The sequence below is a fragment of the Dipodomys ordii genome, unplaced genomic scaffold (assembly GCF_000151885.1).
Source record: "Dipodomys ordii isolate 6190 unplaced genomic scaffold, Dord_2.0 Scaffold26, whole genome shotgun sequence".
Classification (NCBI taxonomy): domain Eukaryota; kingdom Metazoa; phylum Chordata; class Mammalia; order Rodentia; family Heteromyidae; genus Dipodomys; species Dipodomys ordii.
In genome coordinates, this window is record NW_012267242.1 from 12086864 (window position 1) to 12103866 (window position 17003).

Here is a 17003-nt window from a genome sequence, read left to right on the forward strand (position 1 = left end):
ACTCTATCATACATATAGTTACACCTAACAATACACAGGATAATTTGTATGTGTCCCTGAAGGTCAGGTAGTGTTCAGAGTAGAGACTGCTAGCCATTAAAACCAGTGGATCAGGGTCGAGACTCCTAATAGCATTCCAGAAAGATGGCCAGGAGAGGATAGTTAGAGCATGTAGCTGGTCAATCAAATACTTGGAAGAAGCAAAGTAGGGAGGAAGGGAGGCAGGCTTGCAGAGGAGGAAGGAGTTGTCATCCCCAGGATGAACAGTTACCTCAAGCCTTCTTTCTTTCAACACTAGCTGGATGACAGCATGTAAGAGGGCCATTCATGATTACAGGACCACTGCTAGATGGGCTGCAGTTCTCCAAATTCTCTCTCAAGTTCTTAGGATGATCCTAAACTTGGCACACTCTCTAGAACCTTCCCCATGGCCTCACAGGCCAACTTGTAGAGCTGGCCATGGTGCTAACAGGAGAGTCTTTGTTAGTAGCAGGATCAGCTCTGTTACTCTTGTTTGTCTAGCCTGGTGCTGGTGTATTGAGGGTGTTGTTTGTGGTGCAGCAGAAAGAGATGGTGGGTGGGCAAAGCAGACCTTACATAGATTGTGGATGACTACAGTGAGGAGAGCATCTCTTGTTTTTGGAGTGTTTGTCTTCATGATGTAGGCCGGACAGAGATGAGACCAGGATCTGCATGAAGGTGAACAGAGTTTCTGTTTGAAGTTTTTATTATGGATTTTTTTTGGGGGTCCGGTCATGGGCCTGAATTCTGGGCCTGGGCGCTGTCCCTCAGCTCTTCAGCTCAAGGCTAGCGCTCTACCACTTGAGACACAGCACCGCTTCCGGCTTTTTTCTTTTTGCTTATGTGGTGCTGAGGAATCGAACCCAGGGCCTCATGTATGCAAGGCAAGTGCTCTACCACTGAGCTACCTTCCCAGCCCCATTACGGAGTTTTTTTTTAAAGCATAAATTTTATTGTATACATTTAAGATATACATGCTATGGGATATATAGAGACAGTTTTTTACTTAATTTTTTAAAAAGGTTTTAAATCTAGGCATTTGCTCTATGTTTAAATCCCAGCTTTCGAGGAGTATGGCCCTAGACTAAAACATGAGACTCTATCTGAAAAATAATCAAGACAAAAGGGTTGGAGGTGTGGCTTAAGTGTTACAGTGCTTGCCTAGCAAACTTGAGAGTTCAAAATCCCAGTACTGCTAAAGTTTAAAAAAGCTCTCTTTTTATATAACCCTATGTGACTATCACACCTAAATATATTAAAAATAAAATCTTAATATCATCCTACATACAGTGTTCAAATTTTCCCGCTTTTCTTGAAAGATGAATTTCTTTTCCAGTAATTTGAAATTGGGATCAACAAAGTTTACATGTTGCATTTAGGTTTTGTTCATCTATTTCTTAAATCTTTCAAATCTGTATTCTGACTTTCTCTATTTATTTGTTCAGAAAACAGATGATTTGCTCTATGGAATTTCCTACATTCTGTATTTTTATTATCATATCTGGCAATGTAAAATAATGGCTGTTTTGTGGATTTTTAAGGAAAAATTAGAAGTTTATTCTGAGTCATTCATCAGTGGAATCTTGGCCTGGGAACAAAGATTTAAATTGACCTTCAATGACAGGCTCCAATATAGAAGAGGTGGCTTGAACTTTTATAGTTACAGAACAAAAGGAAGTCCTAAATCAATTCTATGGGCCAGAGCATGAGGTAGGCAGGCTCATCTATAGGTTTTAGTTGTTATGGCATTCTTTGTTGTTTGTTCCAATATCAGGGCTTGAACTCAGTGCCCTGCACTCTCATCCAGCCTTTTCCTTCATGGCTGGTGCTCTGTCCCTTGAGCAAAACCTCCACTTCTGGTTTTTTGTTTGTTAATTGGAGATAAGAATCTCTCAGATATGTCTGCCTGTGCTTTGAACCATGATCCTGAGATTTCAGTCTCTTGAAGATTACAGGCCCCAGCTACCAGCATCTGGCCAAAGGCAAATTCTTTTTTTTTATTTTTGTTGGTCATGGGGCTTGAACTCTGGACTTGGGCGCTGTCCCTCAGCTCTTTAGCTCAAGGTGAGCACTCTACCACATGAACCACAGCTTCAATGCTGGCTTCTTTTGGTGGTTAATTGGAGATAAGAGTTTCACAGAGTGGGGCTGGGAAGGTGGCTCAGTGGTAGAGTGCTTGCCTTGCATGCTTGAGGCCCTGGGTTCGATTCCTCAGCACCACATAAGCAGAAAAAAAACAAAAACAAAAACTGGTAGAGTGCTAGCCTTGAGCTGAAGACCTGAGGGACAGTGCCCAGGCCCAGAGTTCAGGCCCATGACCAGACCCCACCCCCCAAAAAAAGGGTCTCACAGAGCTTCCTGCATTGGCTTAGAACTGCAATCCTCAGATCTCAGCCTCCTGAGTAGTTAGGATTGCAGGTGTGAGCCACCAGCACCCGGCCTTGATTTTTTTTCTTTATGTTCTATTTTTTTCAGAATAATGAGATGATATCCTAACATCTTCCAAAGATGATTAATGAGAGTTCTGGGTGAGTGTTATCAACAGTTTAAGATGTTAACATATTTATGTATTGTAATCTCTTTGAATATTGCTCTTTTTTATATCTAGTTGTTCCATTTTTGGCCAATGGATACTTTTTCTAATTGTCATCTGTGTTACTTTATATTTGGAGATAATAGTAGACTCATAGTTGCAGGAATTTATACAGAGTGATCTCATGTGCCTTTTACCCTGTTTCTATCAGTGGTACATATTATGTAACCTTAGTATAATAGTACAATCAGGAAGTTGATTTAGTCTACTGAACTTAGATTTTACCACTTTTATAAGCTCTCATTGTGTGTATATGTATTTAATCCTGTGTAATTCTATTGTAGACTTGTGTAACCAACTCTTTAGTTATGACACAGAAGTTTCCCCTCTGGTATCCTTTAAAAGACTTATTCACGTCCCACACCACTCCCATCCTGAGCTCCTGACAACCACTACCCTGTTCTCTTATTCTATGACTCTCTCGTTTCAAGGGTGTTATAAAAATGGGCCTGGGGGTGTGGCTTCAATGGTAGAGCACTTGTGTAGCAAGTACAAGGCCCTGAGTTTAAACCCTAGTACCTTAAATAAAAAAGCTTTATAAATGGTATGGTAGTTTTGGTTTTTTTTTGGGTCTGGTCATGGGGCCTGAACTCTGGGCCTGGGTGCTGTCCCTCAGCTCTTCAGCTCAAGGCTAGCGCTCTACTACTTGAGCCACAGCGCCACTTCCAGCTTTTTTCTTGTTTTTGTTTATGTGGTGCTGAGGAATTGAACCCAGGGCCTCATGCATGCAAGGCAAGCGCTCTACCACTGAGCCACCTTCCCAGCCCTAGTATGGTAGTTTTTATCTGAACTTTACCACTAAGCCACATTCCTAGCCCTTTCATTGCTATTATAAAGGTGATATAGAGAGGGGTCACAGTTATATAAGTTAGGTAATGAGTGTATTTCTTTTTGGACAATGTCACCCTTTCACTCTCTCTCAGTTCAAATCATTTTTTAGGTTTGGGAATATGGCTTAGTGGTAGAATGCTTGCCTTGCATGCATGAAGCCCTGAGTTTGATTCTTCAGTATCACATAAACAGAAAAAGCTGGAAATAGCACTGTGGCTCAAGTGGTAGAGTGCCAGCCTTTAGCAAAAGAAGTTCAGAGACAGTGTCCAGGCCCTGAGTTCAAGCCCCAGGACTGGCAAACAAAAAATCCCTACTTTTTAGAGTGAGTTTCTTTTTAACATTTTCACCAACAATGTATGAATGATCTCGTTTCTATACATTGTTGCTATTTCATATCATCATCATCATCATAATCATCATCTCTTTGATGCTAGGGGGATTGGACCCAGAGCTGTACACATGCTAAGCATGTGCTGGATCTGAGATATAAGTACAGCCTCTCTCTCTCTCTCTTTTTCTCTCTACCTCCCTCTAATCCTCCCTCCTCCTCCCTCCCCCAGCATGGAATATTGCCTAACATGCTCTCCCGCCTTCTGTTTTGCTTTTGTTTTTTGGCCAGTCCTGGGGCTTGAACTTTGGACCTGGGCACTGTCCTTGAACTTCTTTTGCTCAAGGCTAGCACTCTACCACTTTAGCCACAGAGCCACTTCCAGCATTTTCTGTTTATGTGGTACTGAGGAACTGAACCCAGGGCTTCATGAATGCTGGGTAAGCACTCTACCACTAAGCCACATTCTCAGCCCACTAGTGTTTAATTTTCTGCTGTTGAGTTTTGAGAGTTTTCCATGTGCTCTGGGAGCAGAATATGTATCTTTTGTCAGATATATCATGTGTTTTTAGGTATAACCCAATTGTCTCCAATAATTTCCCTGAGCTGAGTGCTGGAGCTTGTAATCCTAGATACTCAGGAGGCTGAGATCTGAGGATCACAATTTGAAGACAGCTTGGGCATAAAAGTCCATAAGACTCTTATCTTCAGAATAAACAGCACAAGGCTACAAGTGGAGGTATGAGTCAAGTGGTAGAGTGTCAGCCTTGAATGAAAAAGGCAAGTGAGAGAAAGAGGCTCTGAGTTCAAATGTCAATACTGGCAGGTACATACTCACTCCTCTATGCCCAGGGGCATAGGGAAGACTCTATCTCAATAAAATAACCAACATATAAAGAAAGGTACAAATGGAGCAGTTCACTCTAGTGCCTGTCTAACAGATGTAAGGCCTTTAGTTCAAACTCCAGTACTGCTAAAAAGAAAAAAAGTGAGGAGAGAGAAAGAGAGAAAGGAAAGAAAAAAGAAAGATAGAGATAGAGAGAAAGAAAAGGATAGCAGAGAGAACAGAGTTGTGTTTAGTTGTTTTTTTTGTTTTGTTTTGGTTTTGGTTTTTTTCTGAGACTGGGACTCGACGATTTCTCTCATTGGCCGGCACTCTACCACCTGAACCTCACCTCCATCTCCCAGAGCCAAGTTTGAATGTCTGATTTAGGCAAGGTTCTAAAGCACTGTACAGGTGGAGGCAAAACTACCATGACCATGTTAGGCTGTTTACCTTGGTGTTCCCAGACCTCCTGCAGGGTCATGTTCCTGTCTTCCAAGTGGGAGATAGAAACAATAGAAAGTTCTGCCAGCAGTCTCACTCATGGTAGAAATCATTTAAACTACCTACATGAGAGGTCCAGGGTGTGTGTGAAGATTCACATTATATTCCTTTAGAGGTGTTAAGATTTTAGTTCCATTAAAAGAATGCATGCACAGAAATGGAGGGACAAAGGGCCAACAAATGCAGCCGTGGTGCTCACTAGACACTATGTTGAAAGTGAGCTATACAACTTGTGAGTGAGCTGGGAGGGAAAAACAGGGAGAGAGCAAGGGAAGGGGTGACAGTTGTCCAAAAAGAAGTGTAGTCGGGGCTGGGAAGGTGGCTCAGTGGTAGAGTGTTTGCCTTGCATGCATGAGGCCCTGGGTTCGATTCCTCAGCACCACATAAGCAAAAAGAAAAAAGCCAGAAGTGGCGCTGTGGCTCAAGTGGTAGAGCGCTAGCCTTGAGCTGAAGAGCTGAGGGACAGTTCCCAGGCCCAGAGCTCAGGCCCGACAACTGGACCCCCCCCCAAAAAAAAAAAGAAAATGTAGTCATAGCCGGGTGCTGGTGGCTCACGCCTGTAATCCTAGCTACTCAGGAGGCTGAAATCTGAGGATTGCAGTTCAAAGCCACCCTGGGCAGGAAAGTTCATAAGACTCTTATCTCCAAGTGGTAGAGTGCTCTCCTTGAGCTGAAGAGCTGAGGGACAGTGCCCAGGCCCAGAGTTCAAGTCCCACGACCGACCAAAAAAAAAAAAGAAGAAGAAGAAGAAGAAATGTACTCACTATCTGATTTATGTAATTGTAAAACCTCTGTACATCACCTTTATAATAATAAGCATGAGTTTTAAAATAGGGTAGAAATACTAATTGACATTCTCTGTCCTCAGGTCTCCTTGTGGCAATCACACTTCAAATTATTAAGTTCTATATGATCCCCAATCTTAATTGAGGTGTCATTAGCATCCCTGGTGTGAAGTAATCATCACTGACTCCCTTGGAATCCTCTCCAGGCCCCTCCATTCAGGAAAGGATGGGTGAGCAGAAGAGGAGTCAGGTGTTCCCAGAGACAAGACAATCTGAGAGTAGTTTATTTCCCAGTGCTTCTGAGAGCTTGTGTAAAAACAGCACAGTGAGCAATGAGCAACAGTGGTCAGGAAGGGAGATGTCGGAACGTCTCTGTTGGCTTTGGTGGGGCCCACTGCCCCAGGTCAGGTTCAAGAGCAAGCAGAGTGAAGCCAAGCTCATCCTCCAGTGGAGGCTGAGGATGTAGAAGAAGAGGCTCCAAGGTCAGACTTCAGATCCAAATGTCAGAGGTGCAGTCACCACCTGGGTAGCGGAGTTCATGGGCTAAGGCTGGGCCCAGGGGCTCCTTCCCAAAATCCACCAGGAAATTGGGGTTCAGCTTCAGGCCTCCGTTTACTGTGTCTACGTCAATCTGCAGCATCACCGAGCCTTCCCTGGTAGAAAGAGGAAGGGGGTAAAGGATGCTGAGTTATACAGGGTGGGTTCCTGGAGACAGGAGTCTTCAGGAAGCCTCTGGGAAAGGAAGGTGGGAGAGGTGAACCTCTCACCTGACGAGGTCGGGGTAAAACTGCTTGTCCCACGCACTGTACAGGGATGTGGTGAGGTAGAGACGCTTGCCGTCCAGGCTAAGCTGGATCATCTGAGGGCCTCCAGGCACCCGCTTTCCCTGGGCGAAACCAAGGGTTAGACCACAAGGTAGCACCCAGATCTGAGGAGGGAACTGCAAGCAGCACCCACATCCCCAACACATGCTCCCAGGTGCCCTACTTCCTCCTCGAGCAGTGGAGGCAAGGGGGGCCTGCAAAGAGGGGACACTCCTCACCTTGACCACCAGTGGCTCTGGCTGGCACTTCAGTTCCGGATCCTCTAGCACTTGCACAGGGCCTCCCTTAACAATGCTGCCCCCAAGGAAGATCTGGATGTGGTGGGGGGTTGCAAGGGACAAAGTGGGGGACAATCATGAGAGGCAAAGACATGGTAGGAAGCAGCTTGCCTCTGGGAGGGCCCTTCACTCCTTCTACACACATCCTTGTCCCCCCTGGCTTCCACCATCCTGAGCCTACAGTTATGCTTTACATGTTCCTCCCTCATCCTCCTCCAGCTCCTTCACAGCCTTCTTTCCATCGCAGACTCCCCCCCCCTCCTCTTTTCTGGCTCAGTCCCTACCTGTCCCGCGAGGCGGGGCTGGCGGGGGTTAGAGATGTCATACTGCCGCACATCGCCGTGCAGCCAGTTGCTGAAGTAGAGGAAGCGGTCATCCAGTGACACCAAGATGTCAGTAATCAAGCCTGGGAGAGTGGGTTCAGGTGCTTAAAGGCCTTCTTGCTTCCCAGGCTGGAATCAAGCTTCTGATTCCACCCCTCCTAAGCACTCACCTGGCATTTCTGGCAGCAGCCAGCCCTTCACTTTCTTGGACGGCACCTGAATCACCTTCTCCACTGACCAAGTACCTCCCTACAGCAGAGAGTGGAGGGTGGGGTTAGGAGGCAGAGAGCGGCACCCATCAGTCAGGAGCTAGGAAGAAGCCTGTAGAAGCAGAGTCTTCTTGCCAGTAGGGTCTCCTTCCTTAAGGCAGGAAAGTGACTACTTCCCCATGACATGGCTGGCGCTTCTTGTCAGAAGTACCTGACATACAAGATCACTAAATTGTTTGTGAATCAGCCTAATAATATGGTCAGTTAGGCTTCAAGTGTACTTTTCTTGTGTGACAGTATTAGACTCAGGGCTTCATGCCATCACCTGGCTTTTTTGCTCAAACCTGGCTTCAAGTGTACTCATGTTGAAATGTAATCCTCATTGTAAGGCCATATAAGCCCCTCCAAAGCATTTGGTCCAATAGGTAGACATGTAGGGTTTCTCCTGTGCTTGTTGGCTGTCTTCCTGTATTGATCATTATAAGTATCCAAATGGCCTTTGGCAGAGAGATGGTCCCCCATCTCTGGGGGATGGTTAATGGGTTATTTCCTGCATGGGTTTGTTATAAAGGCTAATTTTTCTCTTATACATGCCACTGTCACCAGGTGGTGTCCTATGCTGTCTCAGGACTAGCCCAAGTGCTGGTGGCTCACATCTGTAATCCTAGCTACTCAAAAGGCTGAGATCTGAGGATCACGGTTCAAAGCCAGCCCAAGGAAGAAAAGTCTATGAGACTCTTTCCTTCAAAAAGCCAAAAATGGAGCTGTACCTCAAGTGGTCGAGTACTGTCCTTGAGCACAAAAGCTCAGGGATGGAGTTCAGACCCTGAGTTCAAGCCTCAGGATTATGTGCCTGTGTGTGTGTGCATGCAGACATATGCATGTGCACATATACACACACATAAACACACACACACACACACACACACACAAATCACTACTAGTAAGAAAGCTCTTACCAGATACCCTTCCTCAACCTTGGATTTTTCAACCTCTAGACTCATGAGCCTCTATTCTTTATTCCCATGTCTGTGATATTTAATTGTGGCAACAAAAAACAGACTCAGATGAGTCTGGCACCAAGAGAAGAGAGGCAGGGCATGTGGCCTTGTTTCTGTTCCTGGAGAAGCCTGAGCTGGTGGAACCAGGGAGCATGGGCCCTGAAGCCTGGCCACAGGTGCTGAGCCTGCTGGGAGGGGCATAAGTCACCTCATTCTTGTAGAAGTGCTGGATGGTGGAGCTGAGGGCACAGCCCACAAAACCCTGGGCAGCGTCTGGGTTGTGCAGGAAGCGGACCTCCAGGGGAATGAGCCCATCCTTCATAGGCAGGGTCTGGATGATCTCATGGCGCTGCCAGTCCCACACGTGGATGCTGCTTCCATAGAGTCCTGGAGTGAGGGTGAGACCCAAGACTAGTCTCAGAATCAGGGCCAGATGGCAAAGACTAGAGCAGAGGGTTGGAAAATGGGTTCCGAGGACAGGACCAAATCTACCATTAACCAACAGTCTGTATCTATAGGAGGGGGAAAAGAGGGCTGTAGGTCTAGAGGGGTATTTGGGAAAAGAAACAGAGGACATGGGCCCAAGGCTCCTGCCAGACCCTGGGGTGGTTCTCACCTGCCTCCACATGAGCTGGATTGAAGCCATCTTTTAAGACATTAGGAGGTGCCCATTCGGTGCTGATCATGACATTGTGTCGAGGCTGGTACCAGAAGTCATAGCCCATGGGTGCGGCACCCCCAGGCCGCTCCCACGTCCCCTTCACCTCAAAGGTCTCCCCGTCCAGGAGCACAAAACCCCCTGTGCAGGGAAGAAGGCCAGTAAGGTCGAGGGCTTTTCTTGCCCAGTTTCCCCCAGCCACAGCAGAGTTTCTCCTAGAGGCTAAACTGCACTCGGCTCCCTGCATTTTCTCCCCCATAGAGCAAATATTTCTTTGTTGCTCAAAAATATGTTGCTCCTTTGCTGAGTATGTTATGGTTCCTTGATACATCTTTGCAAATGCAACCAGCTGTCTACTTGTAGGCTTACTAAGTTACTCCTAGCTTACTAAGGTTGTATCTTTTCCATCTGGACAACGTAGTCAGGTGACATCTAGTGCAGAGCCATTAGCTGGAATGGAGGTCTTTGGTGAAATCTGAGAGAGGCAATACATAGTGGCAATTAGGACATAGACTCTGGAGCCAGAAGTGAAGTGTGATGGTGCGTGCCTGTGATTCCGACACTCAGGATGATCTTACAGTTTGAGGATAGCATGGCTCTCAACAAAAGAATAAAGGAAAAGCTGGGGGTGTGGTCTCCTGTTGAGCCAGGAAACCTTGTATTGCAAACCACAGTACTACCAACAAAGGAGTGATTCTGGAGCCAAATTGCTGGATTTGAGTTCCAGCTCTGTAATTTATTGGCTGGGTGACCTTGGGTAAGTCACTTAACCAGCCCATGACTTCATTTTCTCACCTGCAAAATGAATTTTAATGGCACCTACCTCATAGGTTCTAGCTGGTACACAATAGACATTTTATAAGTGTCAGTTTTGATCGTGACCATAAATGAGATAAAGATCCTCAAGGACTGAGAAACTTGCCTATAATCCACAAAGGTTGGTATTAAGTGTCTGTATTTTCTGGGGCCATGTCTCCATGTATATTTCTCATAACAGAACTTTTTGTGTGTGTGGTAGTACTAGCTAGGGTTTGAACTCAGGACTTTGTGCTTGCTAGGCAGTTCTGAATCACTTGAGCCACTCCTCTCATCCTCTTTTGCACTAGTTATTTTATTTCATTTTTTTGTCAGTCATAGGGCTTGAACTCTGGGCCTGAGTACTGTCCCTCAGCTCTTCAGCTCAAGGCGAGCACTCTACCACTTGAACTACAACGCCACTTCTGGTTTTCTGGTGGTTAATTGGAGATAAGAGTCCCATGGACTTTCCTGCCCGGGCTGGCTTTGAACTATGATTCTCAGATTTCAGCCTCCTGCGTAGCTAGGATTACAGGCTTGAGCTACCAGTGCCCGGATGCACTGGTTATTTTTGAGGCATGGTCTTACTTCCTGCCCGGTTATGACAGGTGAGTGTTAACATATCTAGCTGTGTTTGTGATGGAGTATCACAGACTTTTCTACCAAGGTTGGCCTACCCATGACCATCCTGATCTTAGCTTTCCCTTTAGCTTAGGATGATAGATATGTGTCATTGTGCCCAGCTGTTGATTGAGGAGGTGTTTTTCAAACTTTGCTACCAAAGCTGGTCTTGAACTGTGACCCTCTAATCTCAGCCTCCTAAGTAGTTAGGCTGGCAGGTGTAAGCCATCTGCATCCAGCCCATTCTGGCTATACTTCTAACTGAACCCATCAGTCAAAGTACATCTTTGTAGGAATAACAGATACAACTTACAAAACATTGGATGGGCCTCACCAGCTGGATCTCCTCCAATCTCTATCCCATGGCTCCCCAACCTTGGGAACTATTTTCCACATACAAACAACCCCCCCCCCACCTTCATAGCTGCAGAAGTTTTCACAGGCTCACAGTGCCAGCAGATACCTTTGCCATTGCCGTTGGGATCTCCCAAGGTGCTGATCATCACTTCCCCACTGGCCAGGCAGTGGCTGGTGTGCAGGTAGCTCAGGTCACATTTAGCTTGTACCTCCTTGGCCTCGACAACCTAGACAGGGATGTGGAATGGGGTCAGAACATTACCTAGCCTAGAGTCCCCATTCTTTATCTCCATACATCCCTATTTTATGGGCACTTTTCCTTTAAAAAAAAAATCAAAGGAGCCGTGTGCCAGTGGCTCACACCTGTAATCCTAGCTACCCAGGAGGCTGAGATCAGAGCATCCCAGTTCAAAGCCAGCCCAGGCTGGAAAGTCTGTGAGACTCTTATTTCCAATTAACCACCAAAAAGTCAGAAGTGGAACTGTGGCTCATACGATAGAATTCTACCCTTAATCAAAAAAATTCTCAGTGCCCAGGCCCTGAGTTCAAGCTCCAGGACTGGTACATACACGTGTGCGTGTGCGTGTGCGCGCGCGCGCACACACACACACACACACACGCAAATAGAAGGAAATTTCAGCAACAACAAAAAGAAAAAAAATTGAAGGAAATTTCAACAACTCTGTTCCTACAGGTACATGGTACAGATTCAATCTGGTAACTTCTACAGAACAGCAAGGGAAAGTCAGACTGCTAAAGATGTCCTCCCAGTGGGGTAAATGCCAGTGTTAGCTTTGTGTTAAGAGGAAGGTCTGGGGGCTGGAAATGTGGCTCAGTGGTAGAGTGCTTGCCTAGCATGCATGAAGCCCTGGGTTTGATTCCTCAGTACCACATAAACAGAAAAAGCCAAAAGTGGAGCTGTGGCTCAAGTGGTAGAGTGCTAGCCTTGAGCACAGAGAGGCTCAAGGACAGTGCCCAGGCCATGAGTTTAAGGTCCAGGATGGGCAAAAAGAAAAAAAAGAGGAAGGTCTGAAGGCTCCAGCTCAGGGAAACTCTGAGCTCTTAATTGGGTGTGTGGGGGGTGAGGGCCATGGAGAGACGACAAACTGGATCTCTTCTTTCTCTGTAAAAGAAGCCTCTTCCCTCTGGCATTCTGGCTGAACAACTGGGTGATGCGAGATCAATGTGCCTAGGTAACTCTTCTTCAGACTTCCCTCCCCCTCCCTGCTGCTGAGCAAGACCCTGTGCCTGAGTGAGCCGCAGCCTGGTTAGGGGTGACTTCCCGCCCTGGGTGGTTAGGGTCTCCCAGATGGAAGAGCAGAGGACATGCCTTGTGCAGCTTCGGGGCGCGGGGCTCAGAGCCCACATCCACCACGTAGATGCGGGAGGAGATGAGGCAGGGCAGCACCAGTTTGTTGCGGGACTTGGTGCTGTCCCCGAAGCAGCTGCTGCAGGTGTTCCATCCTGAGTGATGCAGCTCGTCGTTCAGGTGGGGCATGGGGAGCCGGTGGATGACCTAGGATGGAGGGGGCAAGGAGGGGGTGCTCTTTTGGAAAAGGTGCTCCCCCCCACAGGCTGGATTTCAGCACTCCCCTTGTCCCATGGCAGGGGTGGGGGGGATGGGGGCAACCTTGTGCAGTGAATGCCGAGAACAAAGAAGGATCTAGTTAAGGGAGGGAAGTCTTCTGGCACCAGGCCTAGGGGTGGAGCCTCACAGATGCCAACATCCCCACCCTGCCTCACCTGGCTATACTGGGGAGACATGGGGTCCACATCCACTGTAGCCAGATAGTCTGGAGCCTTGGTGCCCGTGTTTCGGTAAATACAGGGTAGGTAGATAATCTCTTCACGGGGTCCTGGGGTAGAAAACAGCCAGTAGGGATGGTAGGATAGGAAAGGATGGCAGTCTTGTGTGGGTCAAGGGAGGGAAGCCAGGCCTGAAGTTCCCCAACCCTAGCAACCATGGGGTCAGTGGAGGGTCAGTGGTGCTCAGACATTGGGCAGTTACCTTTCATGGCCTCCAGAGGAGTGGGGTAGCCAGGGCCACACTTGGAACATTTGGTAGCTGTGGAAACAATGGGACATATTGGCAGGGGGCCTGCTCAGGGGGATGAAGGCTCTCTTTTCTACATACCTGGCAGGCTTGGGCAGACCCAATGCTGCCCAGGTCTTCACTCCAGCCCCCCTTCCTGCCCTTCCCTACCCTGTGAGGGTGTGGCAGAAGAGCCGGAAGGTCCAGACCTGAAGGTGGATAAATACTCTGGTAGGGCCTAGGAGGCAAGCCCAGCCAAGCACAGTAGGGGCTGTGCTTATGCCTACTATTATGTGCTATAGTTACAGCCACAACTCACGTCCTAACAGCCTATTACTGCCTAGCCATAGGATCTTGGGCAAGTTACCTAATCCCTGGCCTCAATTGCCACTTCATCTATGGAAAGAGAATAATGAGACTACCACATGATATACTAGGTGTAGTAGTGCTCTCCAATAAACCCAGCACCGGGGAGGCTGAGGCAAGAGGGTGGAGAATTCAAGGCTAGCCTGGGCCACGTAGCAAGACCTAGTCTCAAAAACATAAGGATTAGAGATATAGCTTAGGGACAGAGCACTTATCTGCCATATGCAAGACTCTAGACTAATCCCTAGCACCATAAAACAAACAAAACAGGGCTGGGAAGGTGGCTCATTGGTAGAGTGCTTGCCTCGCATGCATGGGGCTCTGGGTTCCATTCCTCAGCGCCCAGGCCCAGAGTTCAGAGTTCAGGCCCCACAACTGACAAAAAAAAAAAAAAAAGCAAAAAACCCACAAAGAGTTCTAGAAGGCTTTAGACAAGGTGGGGTAGTCACGTGTGTAGCCTCCTGCAGCCTGCTTGGAGCTGTTCTTAGGGAGCAGTATTTAGGGAGAAAGGAACGGGTTGAGCTTGGGCAGGGCAGGGCAGGGCACCCCTAGCTCACATCTGTAATCCTAGCTTCACCTGAAGTAGAAGTATGGCTCAAAGGGGTAGAGCACTAGGCTTGAGTAAAAGGGCTCAAGGGACAGCACCCATGACCTGAGTTCAAGCCCCACAACAGGGGGGGAGGGGGGGTGTAGCGGGGGGGGGGGAAGCTCAGGGACAGCAGCCAGACCCCCAGTGCAAGCCCCATGACAGACAAAAAGGAAAGAAAAGAAAGTAGGGTGGTAGGGTGTTGGAAGGTGTTGGGCTCAACACCCTCTACCAATACACTTCCACTGCAGGGCCTGGCATGCTTCCTGCTTCTCTCTCTCTCTCTGGTCTTGAGCCAGGCTCCTGACCACATCCTGGATTATATAACTGATTGGGGGGGGGGGGTCGGTCAAGGCTAGGTGTCCTCAGTCCACTTTCTCTCCCCTCCCCTCCACCTGTATGGGAACAGCCCACTCAGAACCTGGAGTCTGGGAAGAAAGGTCATGTTGACCCACTGGACCAAAGTTGCCTCTGAAGGACAGTGGCCAGGACCCTAAGCTGGGAAGTTTAGGACCTGCCAGGAGGAGGAGCTGAAGGACGTACTGGGGAGACTGTTTACTGCAGGCCGAAAGAAATCCCGGAGTGGAGTTCACAGGACTTGGCACCAGCTCCTGCCAGGTCTCATGGCCACAAGTGAGAATCCAGGAGTAGCCAGAGTGGAGCCTTTACTGGTGCCTGAGAGCCAAATAACTTCGGAGACCAGGAGGCAACAACAGCATCCGATTCCAGAAGCCTGGCTTCCAGTTCCACTTTCTTTCATTTCCCCAAAGGAGAAGATAATATAACCAACCAACTTATCCAGATGGATTTTTACCAAACATAATCACAGCACTTTTCCAAGTAAGAAAATACAAAAAAGAAATGTGTAGAAATATGAGTTACAATGTAAGCAAAAGTTTTTCATGTGGCTGAAATAAAGATTGTAAAAATATGAGTAGGTTGCCAGAGGAGGGAGAGTGTATTAGGCAATATTCCATGCTGGGGGGGGGAGGGGTGCGAGGGCCGGGGAGGGAGGGGGGGGAGGGAGGGAAGGAGGGAAGGAGAGGAGGAGGGAAGGAGGGAAGGAGGAAGAGAGAGAGGGGTGGGGAGAGGGAGGGAGGGAGGGAGAGAGCAAGCAAACATACCAGTCCCAAGAAATAGAATTAGGGATTTGGGAGGCTTGTTGCTATAGCAGGGCTTGGCATGTAATTCCAGGAGGAGGGGAAAGAAGTTGCTGGAAACAGGAGGGAGATTTATAAACAAACACTATAAAGAGAGTGAGAGAGAAGTAAAGGTGCCATGAAAGCATCTCCCCAGCAGCTCCGTCCCTCATCCCTCTCAATCTTCCTTAAGGTTAGACCCTAAGGCTACTCAATTGCAGGGAGTATTTCATCTCTTCAGTTTCTGGGGGTTACAACTGCCCCCCCAGCATCTCAAGCAAGGTATTTGCGCATTTTGACTTCACAATAAACCCAGGGAAAGCTCAGTGGGTTTTCTATGTCAGCCCAGAGAAAAGCCAGCTCCAAGGGGATAAGGAAACAGGTCCACAGGGAGCAAGCGAGGGTGGAGGTTGGGGGACTCACTTTGTTTCCAGTGGGACTGGTAGTTTGAAGCAGCTAGAGACCCAAACCCCAAAGGCTGGCATTCCCTACAATCCTCCCAGCCAAAAGCCAGCATAAGGCTAAAACCAGGACTGTCTATGAATCCCCCCATCATTTGCTCTAGGAAGCCCCTCTCCTGCTGAATGAGCAGGAGAAGCCCAGGACCACCCTTCCCAGCCATCCCTCTGCCCTTCTTCAGAACTTGGGCTAAGCTGGTGTGTGTGAGCTGTCTAGGTTCAATGAGTTGTGCTTTGTGTGTGTAAGCATGCATACATATGCAGATGCACCTGTGTGTGTCTGTGGTACAAAGATCAGTCCAGGCCGGGCGCTGGTTGGCTCATGCCTGTAATCCTAGCTACTCAGGAGGCTGAGATCTGAGGATCGCGGTTCAAAGCCAGCCTGGGCAGGAAAGACCGTGAGACTCCTATCTCCAATAAACCACCAGAAAACCGGAATTGGCGCTGTAGCTCAAGTGGTAGAGCGCTTGCCTTGAGCTGAAGAGCTGAGGGACAGCGCCCAGGCTCAGAGTTCAAGCCCCACGACCAACAACAACAACAAAAAAACAAAGATCAGTCCAGCTCTTTCTCCTCTAACTGCTCCCTCCCCCGGTTTTGGGTCATTTCCATAGGGAAGACCCTTCAAACTAGGGGCGGGCACAGGGTGGGCAATGCACAGTCTTACCCATGCTGCTGCTGGCTGATCCAATTTGGTCCTGATGGGTTTGCCAGGAGTGGGCAGAAGCCAGGTGAGGTGAGGCAAGCTGTCCGGGTGTCACAGCTGGGCTGTGTTGTGGAAGGGGCAAAGGGAGGGAATTTATACAAGCAGTTAGGGAGGTGGGGTGAGGCGAGGGGAGGGACTGGGCTGCAGTCCAGGATGAACTTCCCAGGGCAGCTGGCCAGAGTGAGCTCAAGCAGCCTGGCCACTAGTGTTTGAGTTCAAGGGTGTGTGTTTGTGCGTTATGTGTGGGAACCTGGGCACATGCATCTAGGTCTGTGCCTTCAGTGGGTGCCTGGGCATTGCATTTGGCATTTGTGTGTGTGTGTGTGTGTGTGTGTGTGTGTGTGCGCATGCGCATGCTCCTAGGTACCTATGTGTTCCCGCACATGTGCATTTGTGTAGATACCTACATGAATTCTATCTGTGCTTGCATGTGAACTTGTGCTTATGAGTGACTGTATGTCTGTGTGAACATACCTACATCTGGATTTGTTGTTTGTGTGTGGCTGTATGCTTGTCGGGTATTAATGCTTGTGTAAGCATATACACACGTTTGTGTGTCTCCAAATGATCATCTACGTATTTGGTCAGGTCTCTTGGCACTGTGGGGAATCCAGGACTGTGAGCCCAATCGTCCCTCTTTCCCAGCCAGGGTCTGTTCTGCCTTATTGTCCTATTTCAGACACTGATGCTCCAGAAGACATAGTCTTTCTTAGCCAGGACTGTCTTCCTCAACTTTCTTCCTGCCATAGCTGTCCCAACAGAGCCAGG

General features: G+C 48.1%; 1 protein-coding gene across 1 annotated transcript; it reads right to left on the reverse strand.

The window, feature by feature from the left end:
* Positions 1 to 6154: 6154 nt before the first annotated feature.
* Positions 6155 to 16286, reverse strand: Selenbp1 (selenium binding protein 1). Its single transcript, XM_013015318.1, has 12 exons — positions 16197 to 16286; positions 12960 to 13016; positions 12695 to 12807; positions 12282 to 12467; positions 11058 to 11178; positions 9137 to 9319; positions 8729 to 8907; positions 7481 to 7559; positions 7272 to 7393; positions 6928 to 7020; positions 6653 to 6771; positions 6155 to 6538 (listed from the first exon to the last, which is right to left on the reverse strand). The coding sequence occupies exons 1-12, from the start codon at positions 16198 to 16200 to the stop codon at positions 6376 to 6378; spliced, it is 1419 nt and encodes a 472-aa protein (XP_012870772.1). The 5' UTR covers positions 16201 to 16286; the 3' UTR covers positions 6155 to 6375.
* Positions 16287 to 17003: the final 717 nt, after the last annotated feature.